The sequence below is a fragment of the Amphibalanus amphitrite genome, unplaced genomic scaffold, assembly GCF_019059575.1.
Source record: "Amphibalanus amphitrite isolate SeventyFive unplaced genomic scaffold, NRLGWU_Aamphi_draft 000175F_arrow, whole genome shotgun sequence".
NCBI classification, from domain to species: Eukaryota; Metazoa; Arthropoda; class Thecostraca; order Balanomorpha; family Balanidae; genus Amphibalanus; species Amphibalanus amphitrite.
The window spans coordinates 296010-310255 of NW_024881670.1; the positions used below are offsets into that span (position 1 = coordinate 296010).

The 14246-nt window shown below is 51.0% G+C and overlaps 1 protein-coding gene across 29 annotated transcripts in view; it reads left to right on the top strand.

Moving 5' to 3' along the window:
* The window catches only part of LOC122383886 (casein kinase I-like), a 69623-nt gene that overhangs the window by 53386 nt on the left and 1991 nt on the right, over nucleotides 1-14246 (top strand). For 9 of the 29 annotated variants that reach the window (XM_043370712.1, XM_043370706.1, XM_043370704.1 and 6 more), the window contains exons 7-11: nucleotides 1406-1576; nucleotides 8305-8453; nucleotides 10731-10811; nucleotides 11044-11145; nucleotides 12091-12203. In XM_043370712.1, coding sequence (XP_043226647.1) covers nucleotides 1406-1576; nucleotides 8305-8453; nucleotides 10731-10811; nucleotides 11044-11145; nucleotides 12091-12203 — 616 coding nt within the window. The remainder of the gene's footprint in view (nucleotides 1-1405; nucleotides 1577-8304; nucleotides 8454-10730; nucleotides 10812-11043; nucleotides 11146-12090; nucleotides 12204-14246) is intronic. The other 20 variants (XM_043370713.1, XM_043370717.1, XM_043370714.1 and 17 more) reach the window with 3 other exon arrangements.

Genomic DNA, 14246 nt, shown 5'->3' on the forward strand with positions numbered 1-14246 from the left:
CGACATCGCGTTGTGGGTGCGGCAGTCCGTCTCACAGTGCAGCGTGCGGACGAACTAGACAAAAATTCCGGTTTCAACTGGCGTGACGCGGGTCTGCCGTCCGGCGCTAGCTGATGTCTCGATAGCTGCGGTGTCGCACCGGCCGCCGCTTGGTGACAGTCCTATCACCAACCGCATCTGACGGCACCCTCTGTGTGGCCTTTTCCGTCAGTCCCCGCTGCCGCTCTCCACACCTTGGTCTCCGCACCCTTCATTCTCTGGTCATCGCCCCACGCTGCTCGGTTTACTGGGTGCAATCCCTATGACCCGCCACAGGGCCGGGTTTATCAGAGCACCCCGCTGCCTTGACATTGCACGCCCGCGCTGGCGATCTCCTAACCGGTTCAACGGTGCAGGACACAGATGTTAGGCAGAGCTAATGCATTCAGAGTGTGCATCGATGGCGGCCGGAGGGGCTGTCTCATTGGTGACAGTGTTCTGCTAACACGTGTGGTGGGGCCTCGTGACCATGTGTTATCGAAGTGACCTTGCCGCCTACACGGACTTTTGAGCAGCTGCGGCTTGCCGATCGTTGTGGGATTTACACAAGCTGACTGTATAAATGTGACCGATGTCGGACTTGTTTGTTGCATTTCATGTCGAGTTGTTGTGCAGGTGAGGATAATAGTTGAGGTGCGGCTTGGGATGCTGTTTATTGTCGGGAACAGTTAACTACAGCGATGACTCTTGAAGCTGCGGTTAGTCGTAGCCATATTCGTGGCATGCTACCCTGATATGTCACACTCCCAGTGTGCAATATTCGTGTTTCCTTCATCCGTATCGTAAATCATTCCTCGACAAGCCCAACGAAGTATCAAAAACAGAAACCACTTGACCGCCCTTGCCCATACGTCGACGCGTTCTGTCATATTATCTCGGTGACCCCATTGCCTTGCACTGCCATATCTCCCTGACATTATCCAGACACTGTTCAGAGCAGACCCGACATGCACGCTCTATCGAACGTGCTGCTACTGTGCCTCAGCGGACGGAGCTGCTGCTCGGTGTCTGCCATATGGGGCCCGCCATAGAGGCCTGGGTAGTGTCCTTCGCCAGCGCTGAACGGGCCCCCGATCGATGCATTGATATTCCACAGCAGAGCGAACCACAATGACCCGTATGAATCGTGACCTCGCTCCGTAGCCTAAATCATGACATTGGTGTTCTTATCCATGCTCTTTGTATTTAATCATGATCGCATAGTGTTGTGAAATCCGTCGCAACGTATGTGATAGACATAGTGTCTGTCATACTGTCAATCTGTCCCGCCATGTGTACTGTGTATCGTAGCGCGTGTGGCAGCCTGTGCCATGACCTATGCTGTAACTTCAGCGCTCTAACCTGTTCCCTTTCTGTCGTGTTTCAGAGCAGAGCCGGCGGGACGACCTTGAGGCTCTGGGCCACATGTTCATGTACTTCCTGCGTGGCAGCCTGCCCTGGCAGGGTCTCCAAGCAGAGACACTCAAGGAGCGCTACCAGAGGATCGGAGACACCAAGCGGGCCACACCGGTCGAAGTCCTCTGCGAAAACTATCCAGGTTGGTAGCAATCGGAACAATGGAAGGAGAAGTGAAATTTAATGATGTATTTCATCAGAGCACTGGAGGTTTGTCGGAATACGTTTCCGCAGTGGAATAAGTCCAAAAGTAAGGGATGTTTCGTGGAAACGAATCGTGTCAATGTCTAACGTTGGACCGTGCGGTCTTAGGCATTGTTTTTCGCGGCGTCTGTCCGTGATTGCTGGATGGCGTGAGTCGGCTTCTCCACATCCGTTGAATTGCGTCAGTATTAGCATGAGTCCGTCTGCTCCGGGGATCCGAGAGTTGCGTGTGTTGTGCTCAGAAAGCGTTAAGTTGCGTGATTCGGGTCCTAGCTTCTTTTGCTTCTCTACGGTAAGTGGAGAGCGTCTTCCTCCGCTTAGGCAGATTGATTGCGGTGGTTTACTACGGTTATAGCTATGGCCCGTCCATGATTAGCTGATCGTTCATCGGTCAGCACTAGCAGCGAAGTGGCCTGTGTCGTGTGGTCTGACTCGTGTCGGCTCGCGGTCAGACGTGCGGTGCCGGAGGACGGCGTGCGGCCAACACGGCATCCGTCAGATTATCGACGGCCGGTCAGAAAACAACTCCATATGGGTGCCAGCCTGAATCCGTTCCCTGATTCGGGAGCGGACTTTACGCTTCTATCTGACTTGCAAACGACTCTGATACGGTCTTGTGTCGTCGACACACATACCGGCCTCGTTTAGCGTGGCGTGTCGATTGGTGACATGATTGAATTTCCAAAGCATGCTCTTTCGAGTGAGTATCGAGCGTGGTTCAGCGCCAGTCAAATGTCCTTAGCATGCCTTAGCCGGCCGCACTATTTCGAGCATATCACATCGGATGCTTATTCCATTATTCCAGCGACGTTTTGCGTTCTGAGAACCTATTCGCTTATGTTACCGCGGTTTGGGGACATGTCTGGAGAGCTCTCAACGGATGGTCGTATTGGGACGACAGCGAGACTGGCTGATCTGGTTAACCCGCGCCCCGCTGGGGGGGGGGGGCAGAATCTGCCCCCCCTCCCGTTTTTCGCCAATAACTTCCAAACGCGTTACGCCAGCGACGTCAAACTTAAGGTACCTTATCATACATCAATTTGACACGTTCCCTGAAAATTTGAGTGAAATCCGTCGAAATTTTTTTTTGAGAAATTGACGTTTTAGTGACGTCATGTTCGCCATTTTCGCCTCAAAAACGGCAAAATTTCAAACGCCGCTAACATCTTCAGTTTTAAAGGAATCAAGACGTAACAAAAAAGGTAATACGTGATTCTACTTTGTCTATCAAATGGCTATCTCGGTTTTTTGAAAATGTTTGATTTTGGCCCAATTTTTTCAAAAAACTGTTTTTTGGGAAAATAATTATAAAATCCAAAATTTTTGAGTGTATCGAAAAAACCGGAGTATATGTCAGAGAAGTGGTCTATGTGCACCTACATACCAATTTTTAGAAGAATCGGTTCAAAAATGTGGGAGTTATTCAAAATTTTATGACGTCGCGACACACAATTTTTTTGAAAAATGATTTTTTTGGAAGTTCTAGACCTCGTACGGAAACAAAAATAGCACCATTCGATTTGCCGTGAAAAACTGCATCAGATAGACACCTTTTTAGGCCTTAACAACCAACTTCAAAATTTGACCTCACTTGACCTGACCTTGACCTGACCTCGACCTGAAATTCATCCAGAGGTGGTCCATATCACTTATTGAGTGTGCCTATTGAATTCTATGAATAAAATGACCCATAAAACATGTGTCGCACATGCCCTTTTCTATACTTTGTTTTTGGTGACCTGACCTGACCTGACCTGACCTGACCTTGACCTTGACCTTTGAATGGCATTTTATGCAACGAATATTGTCTTGGTAGTCTAAGAACACGTTTTGGGCAATCAGTCTCAGTCCATTCTTCGGCAACTACGGTGCAAGGCCGATACTGTAGAAACTTGCATTTTGTACCCTTGACCTGACCTTGACCTGACCTCTGACCTACTTAAGCAAAAAACATTGGGCTCTTAAGATCCGCCTTGTTGAGAGCTTTCGATTGCCGTTTTCCCCGTCTTTCTACGACCATCGGTTCGGAAGTTAGACAGGGGGGGGGGCAGAATCTGCCCCCCCCCCCCCCCCCAGCAGGGCGCCTATGGCTGAATAGCCCAGCGGGGCGCGGGTTAAGGCAGTGGCCGGCGCTTGGTAGAACTGTGACGCAGCTCGCTGTCGGCCTCGACGTTCCAATCCAAATGGAAAACGGACCACTGCTCTGCCGAGGGACGGCCAAAGAGCATGGTAATCGGACCATTATGCTCTCAGAGCACGCGGCTCCGCTGGGATGAGTTCAAAGTGGACACAGTGGGTTGGGAGGTAATAGCATTGAGCCCCACTGCTGTTTGGTGGTCTAGGCTGCGGCGTAGGGAGGGCTGAGGCAGGGGAGGGGGCTGACCGAAGTCGGTCGCCGCCCCATACCGTTCCTGCGGCGACGGTAAAGGTCGTGCCGTTCACCGCCTGAAATCGTTATATCGACGCGGCAGGTTCCGGGAGCGGCGCCGTGCGTCACTGCCGACGGCCCTGTCGCGTGCTGGGTAACGTACTGGCTGTCCCTGACGTATGGCAGCTGGCCGGCCGGCCGTGTCTGTCTGTCTGTCTGTCTGTCTGTCTGTCTGTCTGTCTGTCTGTCTGTCTGTCTGTCTGTCTGTCTGTCTGTCTGTCTGTCTGTCTGTCTGTCTGTCTGTCTGTCTGTCTGTCTGTCTGTCTGTCTGTCTGTCTGTCTGTCTGTCTGTCTGTCTGTCTGTCTGTATGTATGTATGTGTGTCTGTCTGTAGGTCTGTCCAGTGTGGACGAACCTACCGTGCGACGGTCAATGCCAGCGGCTAAGTTAGCAGCGGCCCGAGCCCGATGTTTAACTGGTGCACGGTTTGTTTAGCGCGGCCGACGGCCTGGCCCGTCGACTCTCCTCGACTGCCTTTGTGCAGTCTGGTGGAAGGATGGCGGCTTTCCAGACGGTCTGTCTCGTGCCTGACGCGCGCCGACAGGGAACCGTTGCACACTGGGCCGGGGGCCCGGAAAAGTGCTAGAAATTATCTGTGATTGAGTTGTTGATCTCAGTGACAAGCAAACATGCTAAAAACGAAGTGGGGCTGCTTAACCCTCGCCGGACCTATTGTCGGACCCCCCACCCCCTCGGCCGGCCGAGGGGGGAGGGTTGGTACGACCCCTTTTCGCCGTTTCGCCCCTAATGGAGCTAGAGCCTCGCGGAAAAAACAAGCGTGTGCGCCGTTTCAAGACGGAACGATTGATACCCGATTTTAAGGTCCCAGGTCAACCGGTAACCTCTGAGGTGAAGTCAAAAAGCCCAAGGTAGGGTTTGGTTTTTGGTAAATAATTTCGCATAAAATGGCCGCAGAGCAGCGATTTTGGCACCATCGTGTTCGCCTGGCTCAGGCGCGTCGAATGGTATACTTTTTGTCCGGGTGAGGTCAACATAAGGTGTTGACCTCGAGTCAAGGTCAGGTCAGAGCCCATCAGGCCACGAACTTAATCGAAGGAAGTCGTATTGCATATCATTCGATTCGGGAGGTCTTTCCGAGTCCATTGGTGATTTTCCCGAGTCGCTGGCTCAATTTGATCATGAGTTATTGACGAGAAACTCCTATGACCGTAGTGACGTCATAAATGACGTCACGGAAGGTCAAAAATGCAAAAGTAAAGCATCGGATCTTGCAAGGAGTGCATGAAATCACGATTCCGTGTGCTTGAGATAGTTTGAGATCATTCCATGCGCAAAAACAACAGTTTCCTTATTTTCCCATTTACTTTTAATGTTGAGGTCACGTGACCTCGAAGAGTAGCAGGCATTAGCAAAAATTGCGAGTAGGGCACGACAGAAAGATGATTAGTGGTTTGTATGGCATGGTCATTTTTAGCGGCTCGAAATAACATTTCTCAAAAAGTCTAACTAAAGAGCAAGTTGTTGTTGATTATCACTGACTTGTGTTTGGGGGTTAATAATGACTGAATTTTTGAATTTGGCCCAAAAATTTTGACAGCATTGTGTGCGTTGATCAATTCTGAGCTCAGGGACATATATTTTATTCAGATTATACGCGTTTGTTTTTCACAACTTCCAGCGCTTTAAAGAGCGCCGGGCCTTCAGTAGAGCGGCGAGGTGACAATTGCCCCTACATCATGTGGTTTACTGGCGCATATCTCGAAAAGTAGCAGGGAAAAGCAGCAAAGCACCTATATGGAACGAAAGATGAGTTATCAGAGGCTAGTATAAAATGTTCATTTTTAGCCGCTCGAAATCACATTTTTATAAAAGTCTAATTAAAAAATTGGATATGATTTTTAATTACGTCTTGCAGCTGCTTGCAAAAAGCTAGCTTATCTTGCAGAAAAGCGATGCAATATGTGAGAATGATGTTGGCACAGTGAACAACAGTGCCCTGAACTAGTCTGACAGGAAATTTCGTTCAAAAGGACGATTGGTCAACTAATAAATTACCACCAAAGATCATCATGAAAATCGGTAAATGTGGTGGCCACTAGAGAGTCTAAATTGTCTTGTGTTTGGTGACAACTGACGACCTCAATTTTGACCTTAGGGAAAAACTGGCATCGGAATCGTATTCTTCGATCAATTTGGGATTAAATGATACCTATTTTGTTCATATTGCGGACAGTCAGTTTGGGGGAATTTCTAGCGCTTTTTCGGGCTGCCGGCCTACAGTGCGTTGGGTCTGAATGGCCATGACCGAGGGTTACCATTGGGAAGCTACGATGTTCTGAACTATTGCACTATCCTGCTGTGGGATGACGTGACCCGGCCCGGCCTTTTGTGTATGTGGGTCCCCTCCCAACTACTGACGCGGTCCGCCAGAGCCGGCAACAGCTGTATGCTCCCATGACATTTCCAGCTTCTGCTAATACGGGACTGCTGATGTGTTTGTTTGGCGGCTCGCCGTCTACAGAGTACCGTTCGCCCACCTCACCGGTCGCCGACGGCTCTCTACATTAGCCGCTGCACTGTCCAGCGTTGGCTATATCAGCCGCTAGCCGGTCAGGTCGTGTCAGCCGGTTCAGGTCAACTCGTGTCAGCTGTATCATGCAGACGTGTCGCCAGGTCGTGTCAGCAATGTCTGCCGGCTGTATCAGGCTGTGTCAGCTGAGGGTGTTAGCTGCGTCAGCAATATCGACGTAATGGACGCCGGTACGGGACGTGTCTTAGTGTCCTGAGCAACCGAGTCGTTCTCATACAGCTCAGCATGGATCCCGGACAGAGATAGAACTCGCTGGTAGTCTTGTCGGGTACGGAGGTCTCAGGTTGGTTTATGTCGTGAATACGATCCTCAGTGGGTCCCTGGGAATCTCAGGCACAAACCCGGTCCCCGAGTGAAGGACTGCGTGCTTTTAGTTTGACTTTGTTTTGTCGTGGTTTCTTAGTTTCATAAACTGTTATGGATTTTTTTATAGGCGGTGCCTAGATGGCTCTTCTCTGCACTCCAAACTTCAATTTTCACATATTGTCCGTCCTTCATTTCTCCCCGTACCGTCGTCTGTCTTCCCGGTGTCTCCCGATGGTCGCTAGTTTGTCAGCGGCGCGACGATACCGTGTTTGTCACATTAGGCGGCCGTGATTGAGTTAGCCCGTCCGGGAACAGGCTCGCTGGGCCGCCGCGGGTCGGATGGCGGTCGGCACAGATGGATGGCCTCACCGCCCGGCCGTAATGCATGCAAAACGAACCGGGCGCCAGGCGCTGAATGAGGAGTCGATACAGGCTGAGAGTGATTTTCGTACGGATACAGAATTGAAAGTGTTCCATACGTGAACACATTTATGTGATTGACTGCTTGAGGACTTCAGTGACCAATGGTACATTAGACATTAAAATAAATAGGTGCACTTTATACGAATTTGGTACATGCAAGTGATTTCAATCAGAATTGAAATAAAAACACCGTCAAAAATGTTTTCTTTCAGAAGAGTTTATCGCTGCTTTCATGGGCAGGTCTAATGCTGGTAAAAAGTGAATGATACTTTTTTTTCCTTTTCGCAACCACCTCATGCCCCACAAATTTGCAATATTTGCTCTTGTTTCTACCCTCTGCGTCCACCGTTGACCGCGTCATCTGAGTTGTGTTATTTTCGCCGGCGCCGGCCGTGACTTCAGCCCTGTTTCGGGCGTGATGGATGTCGCTCTCGCCACGGCTGTTGCTCACGACCGTCGCCCAGTGTCGTACATCATGCAAACGCTCATATTTCAGACAGGAGCGTGACCCGCTGAATAAACAATGTAGAGCGCTCCTCCCTTCCGGCGAGCGTGTCCTCCCGCCTACGTCTATGTGTCAGGGGCGGGACTTTGTCCTCAAACTTTTACATTAGTTGAAGAAGTTCATCAAGTATCTTCGGGTGGAAATTCAAGTACTCATCACACGTTGATTTTCGGTTTGTCCCTTTCAGCTCAGTTTGTTAACGTTCGATTCTTCGAACGTCAAAGCATCATACACGCGAGAAGCCTTTTCACTCAGATCAAAGATACGCTCAAACGTTTCGCCCTCGCACAGTTGATCGTCTCACTCTACGGGTGGCTGGCTGCTTTTCAATTTAAAAACACTTGTGCAAAATAAGTTGCGTACTAATGTACTTTCTCCTCGATATATGTGTTAATTTCGTCCCCACTGTGTGCCTGCCCCTGCGTTCTAACAAGTGTCCTCACCTGTCCACAGAGGAGATGGCCACCTACCTGCGCTACGTGCGGCGGTTGGACTTTTTCGAGGTGCCCGACTACGACTACCTGAGGAAGCTGTTCCAGGACCTGTTCGACCGCAAGGGCTACGTGGCAGACGAGGAGTTCGACTGGACGGGACGCACGGCGGTGAGTTTTAGTCCTCGGCGACATACGGAGGTGTTTATTTGTATTTTGTATTTGTTTGAGCACGGCCATGGCAGTCGGAGCACTGCCGGAAGGTGGTGGAGTGGTGGTAGTCATTGTGTGGTTCATCCAGTGGTGTTCTACTGAGAAAGGCTCAACATACTAAGGTGTTGCTTATGGTGTTGATTTATTTCACGAGGTAAACACTGCTGTGTTTCCAGCCTAAATGCACCGCAGTTCTATTTGTGTACGGTCCTAGTTATGTATGGCGAATCAGTGGCTTTCACTGTTTGTTCAGGTGGCCGTTGATCAGTTGTTAGCACCGCTGGATTTGTGTACTGATATATCCGAGAGCTGTGTACTGAGGTGACCGTTTGAGTGGCAATATCCGGTCTCAGCAGTGACAGGTGACAGGCAAACACAGTCTCCACCGGGCAGCACCTTTGATCGTCGGGTGGAGCATATCAAATATCCACCCAGTCAGCCTGTCCGAGGTGTGGGCACGGGTGAACTTCGTGACCCAGTCGTGATGAAGGGCTGGTGTCGGGAATGGTTGAGTTCATATTGTGGAGCTTTGTCATCATGTAGCGACTGGCAGCTATTTGTGTAACTGTGGGTAGGTCAGACAGGACGGGACAGCTGGTGTCATATGAATGCTGCTCCGGTTCAGGTCGCGGCTGGCAGTAGGTACCCATTGCTGATGGCCATCTCACAGTTTGCTGCGTCACTTCATCCGGGTCTGGCTGATACAGCCGGGTCTTGCGTTTGAATTTCGGCTTCCTACCTTCACACATACATATAATCACCGGGACGGCGCTGCGGCCTCCAGATGATTGTTTGCCGTGGTAGCCATCTTAGACGGAATCCTGTCCTCATCTGAGGGATTGGCGCCAGACTTACAGAGCGAGTGGAAGAAACTCAGCTCTTTTAGGCGCAGATGAAAACATTGGAGTTGAGGACGAATGCCCAGTCAGGGAAGAAAAGACCCGACGATTGTTTCCGCCCTCGGAAGAATATGGACCAGCCGTGAATGATGTCCGCACGCCATCTCTGGTTGTCATGACAACGATCACAGCCAATCACCGTCTGCTGATTGGTGCCGACATCGGTTTTGTTTCCTGTCCACGGGATGGTTCCCGGAACCTCTGTCGGCGATGATCCGATCTGCCTGTGGGCGTTATGGGATAATGTTTTGGCGGTAATGTGACTTCGATATTGTTCCTGAGTGGATATATTTGGACAAGCTTTCAGCTCACCAACATGTTTTTTTATTATTTATTGTTCTGCTGTCGCTTGACCCGCATCAATTGTTGTGTTTCGCTCTGACTGGCAACCGTGCACCTTTTCGAACGAAATGTGTAGGAAATGCTAGTGAAGTTGATGTAGGAGATAAATTTGAAACTGGCTGTGATCACAGATGGAGAGGTTTGTTTATCAGGAGGCTGGAAAACATCGGTGATTTTATTTTTGTACTTTACTTGGTCTATTTCGTGTTCACCTTGTCCGCTCGCGTTCGCCCCCCGCTCCGCAGCGCCGGGTCGATCGTTACTGTTCTGTCTCCGCCGGCTGGCGACAAACCGGTATACACCGGATCAGCCCCCATGTAACCGGCACGAATGGGGATCACTGCAGGGGATGAGCCGAAGCGCCACGCTATCACAGATTCACAGCCCCCTACCCTCGTAAAGGTTTCTCGCAGCTTGGTAGGCTGGTGAGGAGAAAATAGTGAACTGAGCGGCACAGTGACAACGTCACTATTTTTTCAGTGCTCTGCCTTAGCGTATGTTTGTGATGTGGATAGAAAAGTGTTTCTCCAATGCCCGCCTGAATAGGAAAGGAGACACTTGCTTCCATAGTGTGCTCGCTGGCCGTTCTGTTATGTAGATGCCGACGCCTTATCAGAACCAACTAACAAACGCCTGATCAGCGTACCACTACATTATGAATTGATTAGTTTCAACAGCTAATCAGTCGACAAGCTGCGATAGTGAACCCGGGCTGCTCATAGCAGCCCCAAATGACAAGCTAATTGGCGCAGCGATGTCGTTAGTTACCGCGATGTCTCCAGCCTTGCGTGTTTGTAGCGTGGCGTCGAGTTCATTAATTGTGTCAGAGCTGGCATTTCGCTGATTTCGGCACATTAGATCTGGAGTTTCCCCGGCGGCCTCGTCGCCCGTGCAGTATTGGGGACATTGCCTGGCGCATTTCCTACTGATGTGTGTCAGTTAATTGGCATATGATGCACACGGGACCTCAACGTATCTCTGTTTCCGTTTTCAGTCAACACCAGTGAGCACGCTGCCGGCCAACACGGAGCCGATCTTGTCTCCGAACCGAGAGCGGCACCTCACCACCAACAAGGTAAAGGGTGCTGAGCGGCCACCGCCCCCTCCCTAGGCCAGCATGACCCCCGGGTGCCCCCGCGACCCGCTCGTCCCGCTCAGTCACTCGCCATCTGCTGCTAGGCGTGCCGCCCCTCCCCGTGCCTAGTTTGGGCCGTTTTGTTCGAGTTTTAGCTAGTTTGCGCGGTAGTCGGCTGGAGGAGCATGGCTGGCTGGTCGGGGTGCTGACCGGGCGCGCGCGTCTCTTGCAGGGCGCTAAGACGACGGTGGCTGCGTGGCCCGACTCTCACCGGGCCTCCAGTAACATGCTGGCCGGTATGCTGACGCCGGCTGACCGGCACGGCTCCGTACAGGCGAGTACAGCGAGACGTCTGGTCTTCGGCAGAGGAGCGGGACAGGTGCCAGCCGCATGATCCGGATCTGCCCTTTCCCGATTTACACTCCTCGACATGTCTCCAGAGTCCGCACTCTGGTGCTCTTCCGTCTTTTGACCATCATCAGCCTCCTTTCCTTTCTTTTTCCTCTCTTGGAATGAAAATAATTCCTTTATTCATTCACCCTTAGTAGCCGCATCTTTTTGCTTCTCCACAAATCAAGTTCCCTGCTTCTTCGTCCTTCGCTCACTTCTATTTTTTCTCCTTTCCATCTTCATATTCTCCTCTCGTTTCTTACCCTCGAGTCTAGCTCCAACCGTTCTCTAGGTTCAGAGAGCAGAGGCAGATCAATCGACCACAGTCAGGTGCGCCGCATGAGCCCAGCTTGCTTCAGGGCTGATCTAGACACAGTCGCACGATGTCCTCGGAGCAGTAGACTCGGACGCCTGGGGAAGGGGTGGTTCCGAATGTCTCAGCAGACGATGCAACTCCTTCTGTTCAGGCTTGCTTGTATTCTTTGCGGCTGTTACTGCACCCGTGGGAGTTTTGTGCGCTCCTATCTTAATGAGTTACTTGTTGGATTAGCTAATGTAACGTTTCCTGTGAATTTCCTACGCGAACTGGTGTTTGTTCTTGCAAACTCCGTCAGTTGCCTAGGAACTAACTAGTCATGTAACGTCGCAAGTTCAGCAAGTCCTTCCTTTGCGTTTCTGTTTTTCGCAGAACGAGTAACTAGGTGAACTAAATAATGCATACTGATTACTGATAAAATGACGCTACCGTTAAATAATGCAACCCATAAGGAAACCCCAATAATGAATGTTCTTGATGGAGTAGTTTCCACGCATACTCCCCCTGCAGTACCCCACCCTCCCCTCCCCCGCGCGTTGCCCCTCTGACCTGATCCCCTCTCCCCTCACACAGGTGATGAGTTCCACAAACGGTGAGCTGGGTGCCGATGACCCAACGGCCGGCCAGAGCCAGACTCCGATCGCCGTGCAGCCGGACGTTGACGTCGTCGACGAGACCAAGTACGTGTATGTATCGCTCCCGGGGCACGGGAAAGTGGGGAGGAAGGGCGTTGATATACATGTATGCTCGAGGCCTTGTAAGCGTACGATTAAATTTAGCCCGCATATTTCCTTTTTAAAGTCAGATACAATTTTCTATTTCGCTTTCGTATATTTATCCCCAACAAATATAACAAGCAGCTCCAGAGACAGCTTCGTATAATTACGCTTAGTTTACACCGAAGTGAACTGAGCGCCCTTATTGTTTACATGAGACATGTTTTCTGGCTGCTATAAATGCATCTGACTGCTGTCATGTTAATCCGTACCAGACAGCTTTGCGGTCTCTGACGCTCATCCACTGAGCGGTAAATTCAGCCGTATGCTAGGCGTCCAGCCCGGAGTCCCTCGACTGCTACAGCTGGACTCTGTCTCTCAACCCGCCGCAATGAGGACGTGTCTGCGGGCTGCAGTGTGCTCGACAGACCAGGCTGGGCTGGGTGCATCGCTCACTGTAGTTCAAGTTCATTTATTCACGTTAAATCCACATACATGCGGTCTTTCATTAACGCAATGTCAAGTAACAATAAGAGTAGCAAGTAGCTTAAAGAGTAGCAATGTCAAGCTACTCTAACTAGCGAAGCCCCTGGCTTTCAGAGCCTCTCCCGAACTCCTGTGGCATTGAGAGACGGTGCGACGTGGGCCAAGGGTTGCGAGTCACTGCGATGCCGACTGGTTGCGAGGCCACACTGGGGCCAACAGGACTGCTGCTCGCTGCGATACCGGCTGGCTGTGGGGCCTTGCTCGGGATGCGTTGGATGCTCTGAGGCTTGCAGGGTCAAGGCGTTGCGAGGTTGGTCGGGCCAGGCGATCGACTGTGGTCTAGCCTGAACAGTGAACAGTGTCTAGCTGGCTGCTCGGCGACTCGACCATGGTCGTTACGATCCTAAAACCATGGCGGTCAGTTTTGGTAATCAAATAACGCATTTGAACACGAGGAATGTTTACCTGTCGATTGAGACTGGGTCAGCATAGTAAGGATCAGGCAGCCGAGCGTCGGGTCAATCAGGTCGATGAACCGATTACCGAAAATACCGCCCATATCAACTTTGCAGGAGTGCCGGGCCATCCGCGTGTTTTCATCAGTAGCGTTTTGCCAGCGGCGTTCTACCAGTGTTACATTATTCAGTAACGGAGCGTAGCGTGCGCAACACTCGTCCTTGAGCGGTTTTTCGTGACCGGCCCTGGCAGTGCGGCCGACAGGGCTGTCTGTCCCTCTGATGGTTGCAGTGCCTCAGCAGGTGACCAAAGGACGTGTTTTTCACTCGACATCGTTGCTGAGACAGCGGCTGCTTTGTTTTGTCGGCAACCTACCGTGGACTGAACTATAATAACTCCTTTGATATCCGGCTATTGGCGACACAGTTTGGAGGTCTGCCAAAATCAATGAATGTCTGAACTGGCTTAGCTGAATGCTGGAGGGGCGTGCCGACATAGCGCTAGTTTTCGGTGGCTGAAGATGTCTTTTCAAAGCAAGCTCTTAAGTCTGTGTTGACGAGTTAGCTGTCCTATCTATGGAGTGGAGTATTTGTGTTGAATTAAAAGCTATGCTTCAATTTATAGGAGCAGCAACTTATGCATGGCGCGAGCTCCAAAGTTACAACACATTGCAGGCCGTTATGTTTCAGCCTTGTTCAAGTACTGCACGTCCTTGCATTCGTGACCAATGTCGTGCTGTGTTCCCGGCATGTTTTATAATTGTGTCTGCACCAGCCTTTGTACCCAAAGGCCAACTCCAGGCGGTGAGGCAGGCACCCGTAACCCCTGGCACCGGTCTATATTGCCACTGAAACATGACATCGTTTACTCAAACCGATCCAGAACCCGGGACCGGCGCGGTAGTTGGTCGCCAATGCCGAGCTCTATTGATTGAGGCTAGGTCAGCGACTTGGTCGATTACAAGGCTGTCTCAGCCTATGTTGGCCAGAAACCTGTCCCAAGGACAACACTCATGACGTGACTTTGACCTCCTGTAGTGGCCTGCCCGCTCTGCTGTGAATACTCGCCCTC